General features: G+C 45.9%; 3 protein-coding genes across 9 annotated transcripts in view; all 3 read right to left on the bottom strand.

The window, feature by feature from the left end:
- Positions 1-1,590: 1,590 nt before the first annotated feature.
- Positions 1,591-5,217, bottom strand: phlda1 (pleckstrin homology-like domain, family A, member 1). The gene is made up of 2 exons (XM_058417216.1): positions 4,426-5,217; positions 1,591-2,098 (listed from the first exon to the last, which is right to left on the bottom strand). Exons 1-2 carry the CDS (start codon positions 4,871-4,873, stop codon positions 2,094-2,096), a joined length of 453 nt encoding a protein of 150 aa, XP_058273199.1. The 5' UTR covers positions 4,874-5,217; the 3' UTR covers positions 1,591-2,093.
- A 399-nt stretch (positions 5,218-5,616) lies between these two features.
- On the bottom strand, positions 5,617-13,702 carry nap1l1 (nucleosome assembly protein 1-like 1). Of its 2 annotated transcripts, XM_058417210.1 has the most exons (16): positions 13,583-13,702; positions 12,411-12,448; positions 12,075-12,157; positions 11,524-11,626; positions 11,292-11,433; positions 10,947-11,030; positions 10,486-10,614; positions 10,340-10,411; positions 9,793-9,932; positions 9,490-9,635; positions 9,031-9,050; positions 8,765-8,887; positions 8,492-8,524; positions 8,369-8,419; positions 7,880-7,918; positions 5,617-7,005 (listed from the first exon to the last, which is right to left on the bottom strand). In XM_058417210.1, exons 2-15 carry the CDS (start codon positions 12,425-12,427, stop codon positions 7,913-7,915), a joined length of 1,149 nt encoding a protein of 382 aa, XP_058273193.1. In that variant the 5' UTR covers positions 12,428-12,448; positions 13,583-13,702; the 3' UTR covers positions 5,617-7,005; positions 7,880-7,912. The 2 variants fall into 2 exon arrangements, with proteins under 2 accessions (XP_058273193.1, XP_058273192.1); XM_058417209.1 differs by lacking the exon at positions 7,880-7,918.
- A 1,702-nt stretch (positions 13,703-15,404) lies between these two features.
- The window catches only part of osbpl8 (oxysterol binding protein-like 8), an 80,188-nt gene continuing 78,092 nt past the window's right edge, over positions 15,405-17,500 (bottom strand). For all 6 annotated transcript variants that reach the window (XM_058417176.1, XM_058417178.1, XM_058417175.1 and 3 more), the window contains one exon: positions 15,405-16,474. In XM_058417176.1, coding sequence (XP_058273159.1) covers positions 16,354-16,474 — 121 coding nt within the window. In that variant the 3' untranslated portion in view covers positions 15,405-16,353. The remainder of the gene's footprint in view (positions 16,475-17,500) is intronic.

Genomic DNA, 17,500 nt, shown 5'->3' with positions numbered 1-17,500 from the left:
ACTCCTCCATCACAGTGTATCAGGCCATGCCCCTCTGTCACTGTGTATCAGGCCACACCCCTCCATCACAGTGTATCAGGCTACACCCCTCCATCACAGTGTATCAGGCTACACCCCTCCATCACAGTGTATCAGGTGACACCCCTCCATCACAGTGTATCAGGCGACACCCCTCCATCACAGTGTATCAGGCCACACCTCTCCATCACAGTGTATCAGGCCACACCCCTCCTTCACAGTGTATCAGGCCACGCCTCTCTGTCACAGTGTATCAGGCCACGCCTCTCTGTCACAGTGTATCAGGCCATGCCCCTCTGTCACAGTGTATCAGGCCACACCCCTCCATCACAGTGTATCAGGCCATGCCCCTCTGTCACTGTGTATCAGGCCACACCCCTCCATCACAGTGTATCAGGCCACACTCCTCCATCACAGTGTATCAGGCCATGTCCCTCTGTCACAGTGTATCAGGCCACACCCCTCCATCACAGTGTATCAGGTGACACCCCTCCATCACAGTGTATCAGGCGACACCCCTCCATCACAGTGTATCAGGCCACACCTCTCCATCACAGTGTATCAGGCCACACCCCTCCTTCACAGTGTATCAGGCCACGCCTCTCTGTCACAGTGTATCAGGCCATGCCCCTCAGTCACAGTGTATCAGGCCATGCCCCTCTGTCACAGTGTATCAGGCCACACCCCTCCATCACAGTGTATCAGGCCATGCCCCTCTGTCACAGTGTATCAGGCCACACCCCACCATCACAGTGTATCAGGCCATGCCCCTCTGTCACAGTGTATCCGACCACACCCCTCCATCACAGTGTATCAGGCCACACTCCTCTGTCACTGTGTATCAGGCCACACCCCTCCTTCACAGTGTATCAGGCCACACCCCTCCTTCACAGTGTATCAGGCCATGCCCCTCTGTCACAGTGTATCAGGCCACACCTCTCCATCACAGTGTATCAGGCCACACCCCTCCTTCACAGTGTATCAGGCCACGCCTCTCTGTCACAGTGTATCAGGCCACGCCCCTCTGTCACAGTGTATCAGGCCACACCCCTCCATCACAGTGTATCAGGCCATGCCCCTCTGTCACAGTGTATCAGGCCACACCCCTCCATCACAGTGTATCAGGCCACACCCCTCCATCACAGTGTATCAGGCCATGCCCCTCTGTCACAGTGTATCTGACCACACCCCTCTTTCCCTGTGTATCATGCCACGCCCTCTCTGGAGGTACTCCCCACCCCCAGCACCTCCTCCCCCACATAAGATTCCCTTTTCCTCTTCTCACCATGCCATTTACTTCCTCTCTGTATCTCACAGGGTCCACAGCCAGTGTTTCCATGGAAACAGGGAGACAGATGACAAAGCTGGATTTGAGAGAGCACCATCAGTGTGTGTGTGTGTGTGTGTGTGTGTGTTTGTGTGTGTGCTTGCTCTATTCCTGCAGAATCCGTCTCTCTACTCTGTCTTTCTTCCTGTCTTTCCGTCTCTGTCTGTCTGTCCCTCTGTCTTTGTTACAAGACCCCTGGTGTGTGTGTGTGTGTGTGTGTTAATAAAGAGTAAGTGAGCAGTGTGTGCTTGAAATGAAGTGTTTATTTATGAAAACAGCTTTAACAACTGCATATGAAACAGACAAAAGGGGGTTGGTATAAATCAGTGATGACATCATCATCATCTCCATCATCATTCACATTTCAGACATTTATCAGACCTCCTCATACAGAGCAGCTTACAACTTTATACAACTGAACAACTGAGGGTTAGGGGCCTCACTCAGGGGCCCAGCACTCACAACCTTCCCATCAGCAGTCCAACACCTTTACCACTGAGATACCCCCCCCCATCCTCATCATCAGTGTGATGACACAGTAGTTGGGTGGATGGACAAGGTGTCTTTGGCCTGATGAATGAAGAGGAAGTTGCTGATTTACACACACACACACACACACACACACACACACACACACAGACAGATGAAGGCAGGAGGTCGGTGTTCCACACTCGGAGTGTATCTGTGTGTGTGTGTGTCATCTCCGTCTATCCGTTTGGCAGGCTGTGTGAGAAGTTGATGGATCTGTTTAACCTGTAAACACACACACACACACACACACACAGCACCTGTCACAGTCTGGGACATTAGATGGTAAGCGGACAGTCGGTTCTCATGGTCAGTGTGTTGTGGAGAAAACTGGGCAGTCATAAAGTCCTGAGTGACTGTGATAAAGACGGAGGTTTTGCTCATAATGGTCGAGAGTAGGACAGGCCTCCCACCAGAAGATATTACTGGACACTAGTGGAGAAATGTTCAGTCACACAGTGTGTTATGGGGCAGTGCAGCTGAGTGACCACATGGAACCCGGTCCACTAGAAAAGGGACGAGAACATCTGACCACGGAGAGATGAAAAGTGGCCTGGTCCAATAAGTTCTGCTTTCTCACAGAGAGTAGTGTGTGTGTGTCCATCATTTACCTGGACACACAGCTGGAGTGAGTCTGACCCTCACAGTGAAGTTCTACTGGATAACTGAGCCAGACTGACCGGCACTCTGAGATCTGCATCATGGTAATGAGACCAGACCATGCTGACCTAGTGTGTGGTTCTGTAGCATATTGTTGTGTAGTGTGTGTTTGTGTAGTGTGGGGGTGTGTAGTGTGTTATTGTGTAGTGTGTTATTGTGTAGTGGGTGTGTAGTGTGTTTGTGTAGTGTGTTATTGTGTAGTGTGTGGGTGTGTAGTGTGTTATTGTGTAGTGTGTTATTGTGTAGTGGGTGTGTAGTGTGTTTGTGTAGTGTGTTATTGTGTAGTGTGTGGGTGTGTAGTGTGTTACTGTGTAGTGTGTTATTGTGTAGTGTGTGGGTGTGTGGGTGTGTAGTGTGTTATTGTGTAGTGTGTTATTGTGTAGTGTGTGGGTGTGTAGTGTGTTATTGTGTAATGTGTTATTGTGTAGTGTGTGGGTGTGTAGTGTGTTATTGTGTAGTGTGTGGGTGTGTAGTGTGTTATTGTGTAGTGTGTGGGTGTGTAGTGTGTTATTGTGTAATGTGTTATTGTGTAGTGTGTGGGTGTGTAGTGTGTTATTGTGTAGTGTGTGGGTGTGTAGTGTGTTATTGTGTAATGTGTTATTGTGTAGTGTGTGGGTGTGTAGTGTGTTATTGTGTAGTGTGTGGGTGTGTAGTGTGTTATTGTGTAATGTGTTATTGTGTAGTGTGTGGGTGTGTAGTGTGTTATTGTGTAGTGTGTGGGTGTGTAGTGTGTTATTGTGTAGTGTGTGGGTGTGTAGTGTGTTATTGTGTAGTGTGTGGGTGTGTAGTGTGTTATTGTGTAGTGTGTTATTGTGTAGTGTGTGGGTGTGTAGTGTGTTATTGTGTAGTGTGTTATTGTGTAGTGTGTTATTGTGTAGTGTGTGGGTGTGTGGGTGTGTAGTGTGTTATTGTGTAGTGTGTGGGTGTGTAGTGTGTTATTGTGTAGTGTGTTATTGTGTAGTGTGTTATTGTGTAGTGTGTTATTGTGTAGTGTGTGGGTGTGTAGTGTGTTATTGTGTAGTGTGTGGGTGTGTAGTGTGTTATTGTGTAGTGTGTGGGTGTGTAGTGTGTTATTGTGTAGTGTGTGGGTGTGTAGTGTGTTATTGTGTAATGTGTTATTGTGTAGTGTGTGGGTGTGTAGTGTGTTATTGTGTAGTGTGTGGGTGTGTAGTGTGTTATTGTGTAGTGTGTGGGTGTGTAGTGTGTTATTGTGTAGTGTGTTATTGTGTAGTGTGTGGGTGTGTAGTGTGTTATTGTGTAGTGTGTTATTGTGTAGTGTGTGGGTGTGTAGTGTGTTATTGTGTAGTGTGTTATTGTGTAGTGTGTGGGTGTGTAGTGTGTTATTGTGTAGTGTGTGGGTGTGTAGTGTGTTATTGTGTAGTGTGTGGGTGTGTAGTGTGTTAGTGTGTGTTGTGTTAGTGTGTAGTGTGTTAGTGTGTATTGTGTTAGTGTGTAGTGTGTTAGTGTGTAGTGTGTTAGTGTATATTGTGTTGTTAGTGTGTAGTGTGTTAGTGTGTAGTGTGTTAGTGTGTATTGTGGTGTTAGTGTGTTAGTGTGTATTGTGTTAGTGTGTAGTGTGTTAGTGTGTAGTGTGTGGGTGTGTAGTGTGTTATTGTGTAGTGTGTGGGTGTGTAGTGTGTTATTGTGTAGTGTATTGGTGTGATGTGTGTGTTCAGGTGTTATAGGATGGATTGTGTTAGGGTTGTAGTGGGGTGCGCACGCGCACACACCTGTTCCCTGGAGAATGTCATTAAATCATTAGAATGTTAATTAATTAGTGTTAATTGATTCAGTTAAACTCAGGAATAATCAGAGCGCGTGCGCGAAGCTTGTGGCAGTTATGTGTGTCATTATAAATCTTTTGTGTGTGCGCGCGCGCGTGCGTGTCTCACCGCTGTGCGCGCGGCTCTCCCCAGTCGGTACCGTGACCTCTGTTTCCGGTTTGTTAATGACGAGCCGCTGTTGTTTGTGGCGCGTGGAGCGCACCGCGAGCACAGCTTGACGGTTTTTATATTGCACCATCTGCAGCGTGATCTCCGCGCTCCATCCTTCCTCCGCCCGGCACCGGAAGTCGATCTCCTTCCCGTCCGCCATCACCACGGTGAAGTAGCCGTGTTTGCCCTTCCGCTCCACGCAGTCCACGGTCTTCACTCGCGAGAAATGGAGCTCTTTCCCCTTGGCTGCCGGGTGCGCGTGTGCGTGCGCGTGCTTGGGCGCGTGGAGCAGCACGGCTTCCTCCGTGAGCGTGCAGTGTTTCCGCTTCCACATCTGTAGTAGTCCGTCACTACGCTTCTCCAGCACGCCCTCCTTCAGCACGCGCAGACCCTGCTGCTGCTGCATCACCGGGAGCGCGAGGATGCAGAACACCGCCGGCACGCGACCACCGAGCTGTGCGCGCAGATAAACGCGACACACTCACACACGTGCGCGCTCAGTGAATGAAAGACAGCAGTGTCGGTGTGTCTCTCACCAGCAGCCCACAGACATCCCTGATCCGCGCGCGTCCGTGTGTGTGTGTGCGTGCGCGAGAGTGGGCTTAATCCTGCGCGCGTGCGCCCCCGGGTGCCGTGCGGCTAAAGGCGCAGAAATGCAGCAAAACATTAACAGCAGCTTTTCCTTTTCCTCCCTCAGCGTTTCATCGGTAAAGTAAATCAAAGCGCTTCTGTCTTCACATCTACACTCACCGAGTTCCTTCTGTTACCATAGTAACGGACATTTAGTGAAACGATAAAGTGGGCGTGGCTTTTCTTTATTTAGACAGGTAGAGAGAGGATGGAGAAGCGTTTTAATGAATATTTAATCTCAGATCTTATAGGTTATAAACCTTTGTCCTGTTTGTCACCTTTTAGTTGGCCTGTGGTCAGCTCACAGCAGTGTCCAGCAGCTCGTGCTCAGGCCTGTTACTACCCTCCAACACCACACTAACCAGGAGGATTTATAACTGCATTTAATTGTCTTCCCCAGAGATACACTCCTCTGAAACTACTTCTCATCACTGGTGTTTATAACAGCTTTACTCATTAACTCATTAGCGCCCCCCCAAAAGATAGAGATAATGTGAAAGAAAGAGGATGGAGACAGGATCTGGTGCAGGGAGAACCGGTTTATTGGAGGAGTACACATCTGGGTACATTAGAACATCTGTAACATGGATGACTCAACAGCTGCATCTCACTCTGTCTCACACACACCAGAGTCAGCATGCTAAACTGTTCTTATTGGTCCAAGGTGGTGTGGTGTGGGTGGAATCAGGCTGTTTGTGGGTGGGGCAAGTTCAGGGTGGAGAGTGGAGCTCCGTCTGTATCTACACGGGACACAGACATGAACTCCGCTGCTGAAGTGCTACAATAAAAAAACGGAGCTATTAAGTGCTGCGCTACTTCAGGACCGAGTGGATGGGGTGCAGTCTCGAACCGTTCACCTTTGAACCCGCAGCATGAGGTCAGTGAAAGGTTTGGGCCAGCGTGTGGGCAAAGCCAATTCCACACTAGACTGAAGGAACAGAGGTCACCGTCCAGCTAATCGGTCAGAACTATGACCAGCTAATTCCGTAAACTAACAGCGAGTGAGGACTCGAAGCAGAGCTACGCTTTCTAACCTGACCATTAAAGTGCTACCACAAATAAAAATAATAATAAAAAAAAAAAAAAAAACCACACCCACAAACCCTGTTGAGTAACGGGCAGCAGAGTCCATCACATCACTCACTGGAAGAACTGCTACTACAGACAATAAGGCAACCATGTGGGCAGAGCTTACCCTACACCTGTCCTATCAGGAAGAGGCAGGAAGTCAGGATTTAACTAAGCGGAAAGCAAGAGAGTCACAGGTTTAGACTAAGAGTCACAACTCGGCCAATCACAGATCAGAAAAAAAAAAAATTAGAACAACCAACTACCCCAAAGTGCTGCGATATTTTATTTAAAAGAAAAAAAGAAATCAATATAAAAATAAAGACATGCATGGGGCGGTCATCTGCACCGGAATTACAGAACGCCCGGGTCACATGGTGCCAACACAGGGGCCAATACCAGGCTGAAAATGTCCCAGGTGGGCGGAGTCAGTTTCAGCCAATCAAATGAGCTGGGACGAGAACCCTAAACTAAATCCTGACCGACTTCCAGCCAATGACTTCCTGAGACAGGTCAGGAATCAGCCAATCGTAGAGCAGACAGCCCTAGCTGGTGTTGAGTCACGTTTCTGGAATGTTCCAGCATGTAGAGGGGTGTGTGTGTCCGGGTGGGGGGGGGGGGGTGCAGGCAAGTGAGCCACAGCTGCTGTACACGAGAGAGTGTGAGTGTGTGTGTGTGTGTGTAATCATGATTAATCTACCAATAAAGAAATACAAAACATAAGGCTGCAGGACCAGAGGAGGGGATTTACACCATCACAGAGTGTGTGTGTGTGTGTGTGTGTGTGTGTGTGTGTGCTCATCACTGCTGTTTACACTCTGCCGGGGGGTTCGCGTCCTTCTGTAAAACACACAGGGTCAGTGACAGATTACACATGGCTGTATTAGTACACAACCATAAACAAAAACAAAAACAAAACAAAAAAAAAAAAAATCACACAACAAAGGAGGAAAAGATGGAGAAGCAGACACAGAGGGGGAAAAACCAAAATGGACAATGGTCAGGAAAAAAAAATGAAAAGGAACAAAAGAAAAGAAAAACAAGAGATGTAAGTACACTTCATGAATGCTTAAAATCATGCTGCATGAGGAATGTGTGTGGTCAGGATATTCCCAACACACGGACTCAGGACTGACCGCCAGACGTCCTGCAGATCTAGTGATGTGGAAGAAACTGTCCAATTACACGACTGTATTCTCGCTCTGTGACAGAGTGCAGCAGGTTAAAGCGTATTCAGCTTCATCAGCGCTAGCCGTCTGTGGCTCTAGAACCCCTTAGGAGAAAGATCTAGACTCTAGAGGTCACTGTAGATTCTAGAGCTGAAGATCCGACAGCGTCCAATCTGACCAAGTCCAAACTCAAACACTCTACAGCTCTGGAATTAAAAACCCTTTGATTTACACAGAACTCTGAGCTGAGCACCATGCAGCTCCAGAACACTGATCCTGTACAAAGAGGATCACAGACACGCTGTGATGACCACACAGATGGACTGATGACAACAAAATGACCAAAACACCAAACTGACACGTAAGGGGGCGGGTTCATGTCCAATCCCCTCAAAGGGGCGGGTCTTAACTGCATAACAGAAGATACAGAGAAGCAGATACAAACCCACTGTTACAGAGGAACACACACACAATGTTAGTGAAGTGACGCAGGTGGAACGAGGGGGGAGGGGCTTTAAAACTACAGAGTCACACCTGTTACCTACCGGGGCTTGTGTTATGCTATACAAACACACCATTTAAACCTGAGTGAGGAGAGAAACACACACACAGCGCCAGGATTACAGAGGAGTCAAGAGAAAATGCTGATTATTTAACCAGAACTAAACTCTGAAGATGGGAGAGAGAGTAAAGGAGCAGCAGTGCTGGAGTTAACTGGAGAGAGTGAGGAATGGAGGACATGAGAGACATGCAGCAATCAAGCAACAATGAAGGAATATTTAAATAAATAAAACAAGAGTAAACAACCTAAAATAAACAGGAAGGAGTGAGAAATCAAGAAAATGATAAAGTGTGAGCAGACTAAGCGTCACTACCCATAATGCCATTCTTCAGGAGATGATGGAAATTTAAAGAGTTGCCTTGTACACAAATACTTCATATTAAAGATGAGTATATAAACAGAGCAGACTGGGGTGTGTGTGTGTTCTATACACAATATGCTGAAATTAGAACATTAAGAATCAAGTTTGTACCTTGGGGTCATAATCTGGATCGTTCTCCTCATCTGCCTCCTCCTCTCCCTCCTAAACACACACACACGCGTTAGAGCATGTTCATCACCTGTACAGCACTGATAATACAAAACACACACTCACTTCATCATCAGCCTCTTCTCCTTCCTCATCGTACTGAAGAAAACAAAAAACAAATGATGAATAAACAGCTATAATAAACACAAACATGCAACACCACCAGCGGCTCTTCTCCACTTTACACTTCAACACTTTCCTACTGGTCAGTATGCATAAGGTCATTTTAAAGACCCTAGTGAAGCAGGATCTGAAAGACAGCTAGTGACGAGGTGAAAGCGAGAACACAGCGAGTGGCTGTCTCTCATTACAACACACAGTGTGCACTCCTTCACTCACATCATCATCGTCATCCTCGATGGCCTCTCCAGTGAAGTAAAGCACGGCACGGGGTACAATGTGCTCACGGATAAAGTGACCGATCTCAAAGTCCGCCGCCAAGATGGCCTCAGAGTCTTCATCCTGACCCACACACCAACAGCAGCGTTAGAAGAAGCTTTCAGGTCACTTTAAAGCAAAATGCTTTTCTTTAGCTTGTTAAGGAAGTTGTGTGTGTGTGTGTGTGTGTGTGTGTGTGTGTGTGTGTGAGAGAGAGACAGACTCACCAGTTCACCAGTCTCTGGTACTGAAAAACACAACAGAATATTTTTCACACAGAGCCATAAACTCCAGCCATTACAGCACACACCATGTACAGTTCAGTATTCTCAATCAAGATTTCCTGTTATTTTATTAACCAGAAGTGGATGATGGTCAGCTGTAGTTTAAATCACTAGCATTTAATTGGTGTTAAATATGGTCAACATATGGTCACTAGCACAGGAAAAGTGTAATGCTGAGGTCAGAAACAGGATTAAGATTGGAGAAGCAGACAAGCAATTTATAAAATATAATAAACTAGACATGCATGAGCTCTGTGGTCTAACAGACACTTGTGTAAGAGACAGCATTCCAAACAGAGACCATCATGGCTTTATCTGCTCAGCGTCAGAGACAGGTTAGATTGACCATGAGCTGGGATGTTGCTCTGTTCTGCAGTCAGACAGCAGGTAGCGTGTGTGTACCTTCTGGAGGGGAGAAGAAGTTGAAGAAGGAGTCATTAGGGACAGTCTTAGTGACCGTCCTCACTGTCCCTCTGCCCTTATGCTTCTGCTTCTTCTTTATGGTCTTCAGTGTAACATTTTTCCCCTTGGTCCAATCAATCGTGCACCTATACACACACGGGTTCATTCTCAGGGATAAGTATACAAGTAGACATACTGTATATGGTACAGGGTGAGGGGTGTAGCATGAGACAGTTATAGTGTGTAGAGTGAGACAGGTACAGCATGACAAGTGAGACCGGTACAGTGAGACAGATGTCCTACCCAGTGCAGCCCATGATCTCAGGCCCATCAAAGGAGAAAGGGTCCGACTCGTCTGGTTCTGATCTCATCTTGTAGGTCTTGGTGAGAACCGTGTTTGAGAAGAAGTCGTTCTGCTCAAAGTGGAACTCTAACGTGAAACTCTAGACACACACACACACACAGGGTTATGTCCAGTCTTTCTACAGGCTGTATTTAGGGCTAAAGTAGTGTCCAGACTCTACAGTACAGCAGTGTGAGGTTTGGAACAAATACGATGAACAGAAACATAATGACCAGTAAGGGACAACAGTAATCAAGGTAATTTGGGACACAGCCCAATGACAGCGGCACAAACCAACTCAAGGACATGAACTAAAAATAAACCTTTCCCAGTTACCATGACAACCATGCCCCAATTTCAAAAGTGCCTTCTCTCTGTGATGACATTACAGACGTCTCTCATGACATTTCCTACAGATCCTGTCTGAAGATTAGAGAACTAAGGTCATGGAAAATACTGGAAAGTTCCAGGTAAGTAGCTGGAGTGTGTGTGGATGAGATTGTGTACCATGGGCTGGCCGGCATCGGAGAACTTGACCTTGATGTCCTGTAAGTGTTTGAGGATGGGCTCATCATGCTCCTGTAACACAGAGGTCAGTTTAGAGCCCAGTTTCCCAGCAGCACTGACCGAGAGAAGTCTGGTGAAGTGTGTACCTGTAACATCTCACTGAGCAGATCCACGTTCTTAAACACAGTCAGCCAGAACTCAGGAATTCCTTTAGGGTCTTCCTTCTCTTCATCCTTCTTCTCCTCTTCTACCTTCGCCTTTTCCTTCAGTTCACTCTGCAACACACACAGAGAGACAGACACAGAGAGAGAGAGACACACACAGACAGACACAGAGGGAGAGAGAGAGACACAGAGAGAGAGATCAGTTGTAAAGGGCTTTTTATTTATGACCATCTACAATAATGACAAATTGTGATCTGGTATCTTTAGTGATCAGGACACTGGACTACTGATCAGAAGATTGTTAGCTCTTCATGAAAGGTTTCAGCTCTGTAAGTGTCTGTGCTTTCTGGTCTGTTGGGTTGAACACAAACCTAAAACCAACCAGAAACTACACAAATTATACACACAGTTTCAGAGTGTGTGAGGTTAAGGTCATGACATACCGAGAGTGTATCCTCCTCCTCAGGCTGTTTCCATTCACACTCCTCCTCTGTGGGTTCATACGCTGCCTTGATGATGTCACTGCGCTGAAAACACACAAATGTTAACACACCATGAACACAAAGCACTGAGGATCCTTCAGGGCTGCATCTCTGACACCTCCATCACACACTAACCCTATCCTCCGTGTTTATCGTTTACACCAGCTCTCTATCTGCCCTTGTTCTCTAGTCATCCTCTCTAGTTTTAATCTGTTCCCTGGTTTTGGTGTACATGTATTTTCATCTTGGACGTAAAGAGCTATGGGAAAGCATGTTAAAGTGGTAGAGCTGTGTGAATGTGCTGACCTTGTCATAGAGAGGCTGGTAAAGTGCAGCGTACTTCCTCTCCAGCTCATGAACTTCCTCATAGAACTTGGCCTCAATATGAGCACATTTCACCTGCAGGTTCTTCAAAGCATTCACTCTCCGCTTCACCACCCGCGGCAGACTGCAGGATGGACACACACAATCATACACTGCACAGCAGTGAGAACAGTTACTGTACTGTTTATCAACAGTCTGCAGAGTGTAAGTGTACCTTTCCATGTATCCTGACGGAGAACCCACGAGTCCGTCTAGCCTCTCCTGTAGAGCGGCCAGAATCTGGGGGTTCTGCATCATCTGTACCGTCAGCTGTCGAGCTAGAGCAGACCAAACACATACAATCACCATCCTCCATCTTGAGCTAGACCTAATAAATCTCACACAGATCTTGATCTAGGCCTAACCAATCACAGATTTATAATTTTAAATATTTTTTGAGCCAGTGAGGACTTTACTTCAATCAAAAGCAGGAACGTTTGCACCCGTTCTCTCTCATACTAACTCCATACAGATGTGCACTATACCCCCCCCCCACCCTCCCCCCCTTAAGCAGCCTAATTCTGTAAGGGAGGGAGAGTGGAGTGAACATGCTGAAGTGTGATAAAGTATCAGAATACAGCAGATAAATGATGACCAGCACACAGTCCGACAGTATTCAGCATATTTTAACACACAGGTTACTGGGGTCACAGGGTGATCAAATAACACACCTATGACTGAAAGTGTGCGATAAGCATCAGTGAGACAGCAGAGAGGGGCGTGTACCTTTGCTGTCCTCTCCAGTCTCCTCCTCTTCCACTTCCTCTACGTCCTCCATGTCAGCCTGATCCAGCTCAGTCTGCTCCTTACTGTACATATACACACACAATGATAATAGACAGTGAAATACACCTGTGTCCTGAATTCCTCAAGCTATAGACCCCAAACCTGCACCTTCACCTGGGATGGGTACAGGAAATACAGCCCAGGTGTGGCTGTGTCCCATATTATTAGCACTACACAGTATAAGGACAGGTATAATGACTGATGGGAACTATTACTGGAACAACGTCCAGGACAGACAGGTTAATGGACAGCAATGTGTTAGGGGGCAGTACTCACTTGTCCAGGTCGGCCATGATGGGTCAGTTTGCTCGAACCTAAAACAAAATCATCATGTTATTCATATAAACCATTACTTCCAGGCTCATTATCGTCACATGACCATGGTCAGGGCTGGACACAACCAGGGCACGACTGCAGCACACTATTATAACCCTACACCCTGTTTCAGTCCAGCTACAGACTGACCACACTACCTCTCTGACGTAAAAAGGGTCAATAAAAATACTCTCACGATACCTCCACATGTGCAGATCTGACCAACTCAACACTACAGCACACGGTCAGCACATGCAGAAACATCTACATCTGTACAATGATGTGATAAAGGTCATAAGTCTAATAAAACCCCCGTGCTGAGCGGGAACCTGTAGCCGCCTCTCAGAGCGCGGACCCCGGCTAGCACCTCCACCACGTGTCGCTCCATCATACAGCCCGGCTACAACACCGTTAGCTAGAGGCTAACGCACTCCTGTTATACACCGGGAGTGGACAAACCGAGGAACACACACCGAGAAGACACAGACACATTCACCTGAATAAACAGTAACTGAACGATTAATTACATTATTAATTTAATCATCAAAGATGTCCACATTGCTAAGCTAGTCAAATTACAGCCCGCGCATGCGCACACAGCATCATAAACTAATCCAGCCCGAGGCCAACACTGTGCACAAGCTAGCTTACTTTACACCGAGTTAGCAGGTTAACATTAACTTAGTTTAGCTAAATGCTAATGTTAAACAGGCTAACAGGAGAAGTCTCCTCACACTTTACCTCAGATATACACTACCACACGGGTCTCTATATAATTTATATATTCGATATTAATATTGACGTAAGGATGTTTATATGCGTGAATATAAAGCTTAGGTGTTGTATTAAGAGATTTAATTGGATTATGTATATTAATAAGATTAAAGATGAAGGCTGAGGTAATAAAAGTGACTCGTGAAGAAACACCAGCCATTTTTACTCAGCCCTTAGTGTCTCTCTCTCCATCATGGCGCGTCTGTGTGAGGACAAACCCCACTGTCTCTCCCTCTACAATCACTCATCCCACCTCATATCACCAGAACAGACTTCACCGCACTAACTCTCATTAAAATCTGTGTTTTTTCTCTAAATAAAGTGAATAGAGAGTGAACCAAAGCGGCGGAGTATCTCACCGTGTGTGTGCGCTGTGTCCGGCGGGAGCTTCTGCACATGCGCATCGACGCACACTGACGGCGGCGGGAAATTAAGAGGCCCGAGACCCGCGCCGCATGCGTTCATATACGTACCGCGTCATCACGTAACGCCACTGTCACCAGGACAACGTGAAGTGGTGGGGCGGGGCCAGCGGGGACCAGGATTAGTCTACACCCCCCCCATCTCACCAGTGGGAGGAGTTATCATGTGGGGAGTGCGCAAAAGTTTGTGCACCTCAACAACTAAATAAACATTATATATATATATATATAATATAGTGTTTAAAAGATTAAACACACTGTTATAGAAATAAACCTACAAACAACAAAAACTCAGTTTATTTAATATCTGTGAAGTATCAGAATAATCAGTTTGAATGATATAAATATTCTCTAATAAATCTCATTTAGTGTCCTCTCTGCCTTCAGGAAACACACACACACACACACACACACACACACACACACACACACACACACACACACACACCTTTAAACCATTTGATGATTTAGTTTGCACCACAGGCAGTTAGTGTACACTGTAAGTGTGATGTGTCTCACCATCTCCAACCAATCAGAAGACATGATCTGACCCAAACAGGAAGTGCTACATCCATGATGGAGACACAGGGAAGTGGTGATGGAACATCCGTTATAAATAAATCACACTCACATTTCATTATAATACCTTCAAATTTAAATCTGTTCATGTTTAATCAGAAAAACACTTGAGCATACACACAGTTTAATCAGCAGTTTGTTACTGGTGTGTGTGAGATGCTGATGTGTGTGATCTTTGTGCTGACAGTAAGTGGAGATGACTTGCAGATATTGACAACTATTAAATAATTCATGCACCCTGCATTACACACACACACACACACACACACACACACACAGTGTGATGTATTTTGTTGAACAGAGGAGCACACTGAGCATCAGAATATATTATCCACCCTAAACAACACACAGACAGGTCAGTACAAATAGATCAGTGGTGTGTGTGTGTGTGTGTGTGTGTGTGTGTATGAGAGAGTAATGCAGTGTTAATCCTTGGGCTGAATGAGAGTGTGACTGCAGCAGGTTTCTGTGTGTGGAGAAGAAAAGTAATGCTGATTTTGCAATTGTTCACTAATCACTCCCTCACATTTCTCTACACAGTGTGTGTGTGCACGCACACCATCTGTACCTGTGATTCTCCAAACACACACCACATACAGACCTAAATATTTAGTGTTACATGTAACAAAAGACTGAGCAAAGCACTGCAGGCTTCACTAACACAGATTATTACCCAGAATGCATTACTGCAGTTATAATGAATCTCACATACTGCACTCATGAACACACTCGTGAACACACACACACACACACACACACACACACACACACACACACTGCAGACGCTGTAACCCAGAGCAATGTACAAATGTGGTTTAAAGTCTCTATCATGAATACATTGAATACATACAACAGTGGGTCAGTAGGACACGGACTCGGGATACCATCACCCTAATAACTGAGTTGGTGTGTTTTATTTATATATCTACATACAACATATAACAATACATAAAATTTTTACGCATGAACACACCCACACTCTTTAATGAACACACACACACACTCTTTAATGAACACACACATGAACACACACACATACACTCTTAAGTGGTTGCAGTCTAACTGGTGAAGCAGAAACAGAGCTGAATATTAAATCTCATAACTCAAAATTGTTCAGAAACACAGAAATGCCCCTCTAGACCCCCCCCCCCACACACACACACACACACATAGGCAGGAAGAGGGTTTGTTATTATTTATTGAGGTGTGTTACAGGTATTTAACATACAGGAAGTTATCTTCAGTCATTCAGATCAACATTGATATGAACTGCAGGAACACACACACACACAAACACACACACATGAACAGGGAAAAGGAAATAAACAGTTGTACACTGCCCCTTCTGAAACCACACCCTCTGAGGAAACCCAGCCCTTCAAGGCACATTAACTGGAGTTAACTGATGTGAACACATTCATGTGTCTAGCAGACACACACACAGACACACACACACACACACACACACACAGACACACACACACACACACACACACACACAGATTCAGTCATTTGGCTATTTGGCCTTAAATGTGTAGATCTAACCTAAAAAATAAGAGGCGGAGCTACAACAGGAAGTTCTGCTACAGCAGGATAGCAGGGCTGATACTGAACCCTACACACTCCTGCTAATCCTGACGCTAAAACGCTAACACAGCTGCTGTTCAGGGTAAACTTTAAACCGGACGAAATGTAAAGTCCTCACTGAAATGTTCAATATTTATCACATTATTTATCTTAACTGTAAAAAATACATCTTCTGTTTCGGTCAATGGGTAAAAACAACACGCTGACCTTTTAAAAACATTAAAACACACACAATGTGAACAAAGGAAAGAAATAAATATAAAATAGACACAGAACACATAGACAAAATAAAAAACAGAATAAAAAGTGTGCAGAGGTGGAGCTCAGAGAAGGCGGAGCCCAGGGAAGGCGGAGCTCAGGGAAGGCGGAGCTCAGGGAAGGTGGAGCTCATTCACTTCACCTGACTCTGAAGCAGCCAATCAGCACTCTGCTCTGAAATGTGGCTCTGTTCATGACATCGAGAGAGGAAATGGAATGTAGAGCTGATGGACAGATTGGAGAGGGACAGTGTGAGGATGAAGAGAATCTCTCTGTCCATCTCTCTATTTCAGGACCAGGTTGAGACAGAGCTGCAGACCGATGAGGAAGAGGATGATGATGTAATCTCTCGGTGTGAGGAAGAAGCTCTGATCCTCCACCCGAGTCCGCAGAGCACTCACACTCCTGTACACAATCAACATTCAGTTGGTGTGTGTGTGTGTGTGTGTACCTGCAGGTGTCATCTTGTTATGTGTGTGTGTGTGTGTGTGTGTGTGTGTGTACCTGCAGGTGTCATCTTGTTATGTGTGTGTGTGTGTGTGTGTGTGTACCTGCAGGTGTCATCTTGTTATGTGTGTGTGTGTGTGTACCTGCAGATGTCATCTTGTTATGTGTGTGTGTGTGTGTGTGTGTGTGTACCTGCAGGTGTCATCTTGTTATGTGTGTGTGTGTGTGTGTGTGTACCTGCAGGTGTCATCTTGTTATGTGTGTGTGTGTGTGTGTGTGTACCTGCAGGTGTCATCTTGTTGTGTGTGTGTGTGTGTACCTGCAGGTGTCATCTTGTTATGTGTGTGTGTGTGTGTGTGTGTGTGTACCTGCAGGTGTCATCTTGTTATGTGTGTGTGTGTGTGTACCTGCAGGTGTCATCTTGTTATGTGTGTGTGTGTGTGTGTGTGTGTGTACCTGCAGGTGTCATCTTGTTATGTGTGTGTGTGTGTGTGTGTGTACCTGCAGGTGTCATCTTGTTATGTGTGTGTGTGTGTGTGTGTGTACCTGCAGGTGTCATCTTGTTATGTGTGTGTGTGTGTGTACCTGCAGGTGTCATCTTGTTATGTGTGTGTGTGTGTGTGTACCTGCAGATGTCATCTTGTTATGTGTGTGTGTGTGTGTACCTGCAGGTGTCATCTTGTTATGTGTGTGTGTGTGTGTGTGTGTGTGTACCTGCAGATGTCATCTTGTTGTGTGTGTGTGTGTGTGTGTGTGTGTACCTGCAGGTGTCATCTTGTTGTGTGTGTGTGTGTGTACCTGCAGATGTCATCTTGTTGTGTGTGTGTGTGTGTGTGTGTGTGTACCTGCAGGTGTCATCTTGTTATGTGTGTGTGTGTGTGTGTACCTGCAGATGTCATCTTGTTGTGTGTGTGTGTGTGTGTGTGTGTGTACCTGCAGGTGTCATCTTGTTGTGTGTGTGTGTGTGTACCTGCAGATGTCATC

This window comes from Hemibagrus wyckioides, linkage group LG19 (assembly GCF_019097595.1).
Source record: "Hemibagrus wyckioides isolate EC202008001 linkage group LG19, SWU_Hwy_1.0, whole genome shotgun sequence".
NCBI classification, from domain to species: Eukaryota; Metazoa; Chordata; class Actinopteri; order Siluriformes; family Bagridae; genus Hemibagrus; species Hemibagrus wyckioides.
This window is presented reverse-complemented; position numbering and strand designations above follow the sequence as displayed.

What these genes read in the sequence shown, in the direction of transcription:
- phlda1 (XM_058417216.1), bottom strand. Translation starts at nt 4,873, where the DNA reads ATGCAGCAGCAGCAGGGTCTGCGCGTGCTGAAGGAGGGCGTGCTGGAG.
- nap1l1 (XM_058417209.1), bottom strand. An exon ending in AGGAGGAGGATACACTCTCG is followed by an intron (nt 10,615 to 10,946) that starts GTATGTCATGAC and finishes TGTGTGTTGCAG; the next exon opens with AGTGAACTGAAGGAAAAGGC. An exon ending in ATCCAGATTATGACCCCAAG is followed by an intron (nt 7,006 to 8,368) that starts GTACAAACTTGA and finishes TGTGTTTTACAG; the next exon opens with AAGGACGCGAACCCCCCGGC.